Source organism: Aulonocara sp. 'chitande type north' Nkhata Bay, linkage group LG12, assembly GCF_057382095.1.
Source record: "Aulonocara sp. 'chitande type north' Nkhata Bay isolate Kocher_YH1m ecotype deep benthic linkage group LG12, A_spYH_male_GT1.1, whole genome shotgun sequence".
Lineage (NCBI taxonomy): Eukaryota > Metazoa > Chordata > Actinopteri > Cichliformes > Cichlidae > Aulonocara > Aulonocara sp. 'chitande type north' Nkhata Bay.
Genome location: NC_141355.1, coordinates 38,207,934 through 38,214,202, shown reverse-complemented (window position 1 = coordinate 38,214,202; position 6,269 = coordinate 38,207,934). Strand labels below are relative to the sequence as shown.

The 6,269-nt window shown below is 40.8% G+C and overlaps 1 protein-coding gene across 2 annotated transcripts in view; it reads left to right on the top strand.

Moving 5' to 3' along the window:
• The window catches only part of adamts3 (ADAM metallopeptidase with thrombospondin type 1 motif, 3), a 139,482-nt gene extending 133,855 nt beyond the window's left edge, over positions 1-5,627 (top strand). For both annotated transcript variants that reach the window (XM_086315524.1, XM_086315522.1), the window contains exon 22: positions 1,569-5,627. In XM_086315524.1, coding sequence (XP_086171650.1) covers positions 1,569-2,038 — 470 coding nt within the window. In that variant the 3' untranslated portion in view covers positions 2,039-5,627. The remainder of the gene's footprint in view (positions 1-1,568) is intronic.
• The last annotated feature ends 642 nt before the right edge of the window (positions 5,628-6,269 follow it).

The window sequence follows — 6,269 nt, the reverse complement described above, 5'->3', positions numbered from 1 at the left end:
AGAAAGCTCTACAATGAAGTAAAAACCATGTTATATGTCCAGTGTAGAAAACAAACCTGTATTTTGGCAGATCTCAGTTTTTCAAAAGAACTGAATGTTCCACACAAGATTTCTAGGACAGCGTTTAGCGAACAGATGGGACAAGAGTGTAACTCTTAAGCTACACTGCACACCAAAGCATGCAGGGTCTGGGTGACTTGTATTCAATAAAAATAGAAACACAAACAAACTCAAGGCAGGAGGCTGGCTTAGCGTTTAGGAGACGAGACATCGTGTTAAAGTCAGGACGAGTGAGATGCTGCGACATGTTTGAAGGGGGCTGTCCAGTGATGTAAACAGTTTGGTGTCTATGAGAAGCTAACACAGGTTACTAAAGTCAAGAGTTTACCTATTTGTACAGCCGTGACAGGACGCGATCACAAACATGAAATTTACAGATTGTGTGTCACTATTCTAGGACAACGTGCAGTGAAACAAAAAAGAGACAAAATCCCCCCAAAGCATTGTGTTTGTTCACAACAGCGATGAAAATCTGAAAATCAGCAAAAGGAGTCCAAACAGAATCCTGCCAAATCCAAACCTTTTCATGGAACTTCTTCTGATTTTAATAACCCGCCCTAAGCCCCTACGTGGCCTTTCTGAGACAGCACACAGATTTTTAAACCAGCGTATTTTATTGATCGTGTCAGTGGAAGTGCATGTCATTTGTAAATGTCGCTGCATGCTTTATGTGAAACATAAATGCCAAGTCAGTATTTAAGTTACAGAGATACATCTCATAATAATAATAATGTAGCACACTCATAAGTCGGCGAGAGCACATTAAGCTCTCTGCAGGTAGCATTCCAGCTGTTATATATGCATGTGTTTATTTTATCTGTGCATGCTGTGAGTTTATGTAGAACATCGTCCCTCAAAAAGGAAAAGAAGAGGTTTGAATGAACAAAACGTCTGTGGTTTGTTTGGCCGACGCTGCTGTGAGATTATTACCTTTACTTTAAATCTTTACCGTGTTACTGTGCACATTTATTTATAATTTTAGCAGAGATAAAGGTACTTATTTTGCATTTTTGTGTTAAAGAGCAGCAATTGAATGGCAAAATATTAAACAAGGTAAAAGATCTTTCTGATTAGACCTGAGACATTTTCATGCATGTGCTTAGAAGAGTCGTTGAGGTCTCTGGAAGTCGTGTTAGGACGGATGTAAGTCTTGTTAAGCAACACTCAGCAGTTTTGTTAGAGAAACAAAAGCAGAGTTCTGGTGCCTGAGAGCATGAGGGGGATGAACCGGAGCCAACACCAAACACGCTTGGAATTGGTTTGTACAGTAGTAGAAGAAACTGGGTCACATCTCCCGTCCAGGCAGAACAGAATGAGCATCGTTATGCTGAATGTGCCGTTAGAATGTGCACAGACACTTTCTTTGCTGTCAGTCTCTAATTAAAAGCAACGCCTCTGCGCTTTGTAAGGCATCCCTTCCTTTCTTTTGATCTCTTTCCAAGGCCATTTAAACTTTCCAGAGTTTTGACACTGCGGCGAGCTTACACTGTATGCTCTTTGACTTACAGATGAGCCGTGTAATGGGGACAAATCCATCTTCTGCCAAATGGAGGTGTTAGCGAGATACTGCTCTATCCCAGGCTACAGCAAGCTGTGCTGCGACTCCTGCAGTAAGCGCACCGGAGCCCTGTCTATGTTCTCGGAGGCGGCTGAGACCGAGGAACACGTTCGCTTCGGATCAGCCTCGCAGCTCCTTGAGACGTTAACGGCCGCAGTAGCGGCCAACGGCACTCGCGGTGGGAAACAAGGCGCGGGCAAAGGATCCGCCACGTCGGGCGGTGCAGCAAAACACATCACCACGCCTGCTCCAGTTAAGAAAACCCCATCAAAGATCGCTACAGCACCAAGGCGGGTTCCACGACATACGGACCTCACTGACAGGAAGCTGTCCACCCAGGCTGGTCCTACTCGGGGTCAAAGGTCAAGCAGTTTGGTGGACAGTCGGCAGCCTGTGGCATATTCTGAAGTGGAGCGATGAAAGTCATAGCTTTTGCCTTTAGGACTCGTAATGTACAGTAGATAATCCAGCTTCATCCTGAGTCTTCTCACACCAGAAAACACAGAGAAAGAAAGAAAAGTGCTGGTTCACTTTGTAAGAATTTGACCCTGATACAGACTCTAAATATCTCTTTAACCACCTGCAGCTTCCAGATTGCTGAGGCTGAAACAGCCGTGCTACTTTGCCCTCATACTTCTATATTAATATGAAACAAATATGAAATCATTTCAAGGTGTAGGGGCACGTGAGCCACGGGGAGTTTTCAACCGTGTCAAATGAAAAGCTAAATTACGTTCGTAGTGAATACTTTCAGGGATACAAAACAGCCAAAGGACAGTTCAGTATTCAAAAGATGTTTGTCGCTCTGACTCATACATTCCCGATGTCTGACATTTATTTCATTTTATCACCTTGTTCACTTGTTCAGGCAAATGTTTCTCTAATGTCACCTGCACAGTGAAAACTGAGAGAGCAGGTGGAGGAAGGTGTCTGCATTCCCCCTCCGGACGAGCGGTCGTCTGGTCTCGTTACTGAATAAACCAGACCCCTGCTGCCTGCAGAGCAGCTATGCTGCTGCAGGTATCCAGAGAGAAAGTGTGAGCAGGTGCAGAGACCAGAGCTAATCCAGCTGTGTAGATTTAGTAGAACTCAGAGAGTAAATAGATGCAAGAATTGGTTTAAATGCCTCTTGCATTTCAGTTCATTTAAAAGTGACTCCACTAAAGGCCGCCCATATGGAAAAACTTCTATGATTTACTCATGAAAGTGGCCACTTTCTCATTACTTTCATATATTGTTTTAGTATCCAAAACATACAAGTTTCATTATATAATTTTTCAAGGCATCTTATATCTGTTTTCACTCTTATATGCTTTTCATTCAAGTTTCACACAAGACAGATACAAACTTTATAAGATTTATAAATATCTTTTCCATATGGACACGTTTGCCACATTGGTTCTTTTTGGATAAATCTCAGCTTTACGATGCGTTTAATTGATTGCATCCATATCCTGTCCCCACATTGTGACCTTTGAGGTAGATGTCAGAGTTCGGTGTCATTTTAAAGTTAACAATAGTCAAAGCCAGATCAGCTGAGAATTCCCACTACTTGAATGTTACAAACTGCCAGTTTTCTTGCCAGAAATCGAACTTTAAAGCTCAACTTACAGAAAGTTCAGCCGTCAAAGTATTCAGTGAAAAATGATTTACCGTACTTTAAGTGAATATGAAACACGAACAGAGATGAATTTCCCCGACGCACTATTTATAAAGCTTCCTGTAAATGCTGTACATGAGAATATCAGTATTATTTTAAGAAGGTGGGATGCTTTCAAATACATTTTTAACCAGTTCTGACAGATGTTGGTGCCAGTGTTTACCCTTCCAGGGACTGTTCACATGGGCAGAAAGGGATTATTGACTGATTATTGATGTAGCTTTCCTTTCAGAATGCCATGAAGGTTTCTGTTCTAACTTAAGGAAAAGTCAAAGTGCAGAGAGATGGGATGTTTGATACCTTGTATGACACAATTAAGTTAGTTTTTCATAAACACTGAAAACATGGGGAAAGCTAACCGGCTCTGTCCAAAGAAAACACCACCTATCAGCACCGAAGCATTCATCCTGTTTCTGTGTTTAGTACAGGAACAGCTTTGTTAGACAGAGCTCACTTATTGCTAACAGTCGCTTTGCTGCACCAAGCTGGCTGCCTTTCATATTTAGCATGTTTTTCTCTTCTTCTCAGAAATACTTAAGGGCAAAGAAGAGAACTAACTAAAGAGCATGCGCATATAAAATAGACGGTACAACACTCAGGTCAAAGGACCAAAATTATTCATAATACATGTAAAATGTGTTTTTACTTTAGCCTCACTTTTACCGTGACTTTTCGTTAACCTGTGAAAAGAAAGAAATGCAATCCGATATCAGCACACCGCTATAAATCCTTGTCCTGTGAAGCTTTCTGTTTGTGTTTGTTATTGAGGTCGTGGAGGGCAGTGATGTGGGAAGGAAGGGAGGCAGCCTATGTAGCCTACACGTCCTCACTGCCTGAAACCTCCATAATCAGGTAAAATCATAAGAACCTTTGAGGAATGTCAGCAAAGAATCTAAATGATGAGTTGTTAGCAGAACTGCTGTGTTAGATTGCATTCGCGTTCACAGGTGAGCCTAATAACTAAAGCTGCATTAGTTGACTTTTGACCACTAGGGACCAGACAAACTCAAAAACAAATTATCTTTAACTTTTAGACACATTAAATATTCTCCCCGTGCAATGAAGTCCGACTTATTTTAGCTCAGGAGTCCCCGCCATCTCTCACTGTCTTCACCACCCAGCTGTTTGTTCCAGCTGTGCTTTTAGCTTTTTTATGAAGAGCTAAAACAATGTAATCTGTCAGTACTGAGCTTGGAAAATTGATCTACCCTTTCACAGTCTGCCAATACAGAGCCATGTCATTCAGTTTTAGTATGAAAATTGCTTAATGGCCCTTGGAGCTCGTTCGATCCTTTCATGATTGGCCTGAACGAGGTTCTCTGGTACGTGTTACGTTTGCAGGAACAAAGCTTTGTTGTAAGTACAATAAGCTGGAATTTAAAAAAAGACTTACTGTATGTGGAACATCTTTCTTTCCAGAGTATTCTCTAAATGGCTTTTTTATTAAGGTGGAAAAAGGTTTTGGAGAGAGAAAGCTATTTATTTATAAGTGGATTTCCTTGCAACCACCATGCATCTGACTGCAATAGCAAAAGGCACAGATTTGTGTTTTCAGCAAAGAAATAGCTTGCAACTATCCACACTCAGTCCTGTGTGCCAATGTATAGAACATGTATATAGCATTGAGTGCATAAATATTTATTGAAAGTTAAAGGGTTCTGCTTTGTTGTCGCAGCGTGTGCAGCAGCCGGCCGATAAGCTGCATTGGATAAACCATTGAAAACTGATCACCTCTTTCTCCGGTCATATTTTCACATTGGAAGCAGATTTGTGCTTGTTAACAAACACAGTAGACTAGAAATGACATTGTTTTTGCAAACAATTAGATGTAAATATACATGCTCAATTTTGAGATGTTTTACTTGTCAGAAAGCTGTTTTTTCACAGCTGTTTTGTAGAAGTCTTTATCCGAGTTGTTGCAACGCAGCAGCGTGAACTGACCAGACAGATGCTTTATTTTAACCGATAAAACATGAATAGCGTAGTACCAGTAAAGCTGTTTTATGCTGTTTGTAGTTGGCAGTATTTTCATTTTCCTCCCAGTTCTTTTCACATCATTTACTTGCTGCCTATAAACACTGCTGCTAATGCTATAGAGAGCTTGTAATGATAACTAGAGTAGCCGTAGATGTTACTTTGACAATCCCTGAGCCTCAGACAGCTGTTATTGCATAGGATTTTCCATGTACTGTATCAATACCCCTGTGCTGTCCATGCATTGAAGTATTGGATTGTCATGAACGCAAGTCACTCTGTTCTATTTGCTTTACTATGTATTTGTGTAGATTGAAGTGTACACTACTGATGCTGTTTGTTGTAATGGGGAGCACATAGCAATAAAAGATATAATTATCTAGTCTGTGTTCTTGCCTTCGGCTCTTTCCACCATTGCTTTTTCTTCTGGGAAGTGAATTGATGCAGAAAAGAGATATTCTTGGTATGTAGTAATAACAGTGATGTAAAATAAGCCCAGAGCTCCTGCAGTCTGTAAACATCCTGTCTATCTTTGGATTGTTCAGAACACGACATACACACAAAAAACCACGAAAGCATATTCAGAGATTTTGATCATCATGCTTAATTTCTTTTATTAACGAAAAGACCAATCATGTGTCTGCGATGGGTCCCTGCTTTTGGCTTTTTTAATGAAATCCAGACTAAAAACATGACATTATATCACTTTTCCTTTTCACATACAACGACACTGAAGCCGTTTTCCTGCACTCCAAAGTCTTCGTCTCCTTCAAATTAAAAGCCAACCAATTCCTCATTGATCACAGCTTCCTGCCTTTTCCTTGTATCACAATTAAGTGATTGTTTAATGTTTTGAGTTATTCGCAGTTGGTGGCAGGAGATTGATAGATGCCTTCTTTTACATGTACAGTATGAGCTTTGGAGGCAGTTGTAGGTTTTGGTGCTGCTTTCTGTGTCCTTCCCCTAAACCATGATGGTGAACAAGCTTTGTCTTCAGGTCATGTGAGAGTTGTTTTG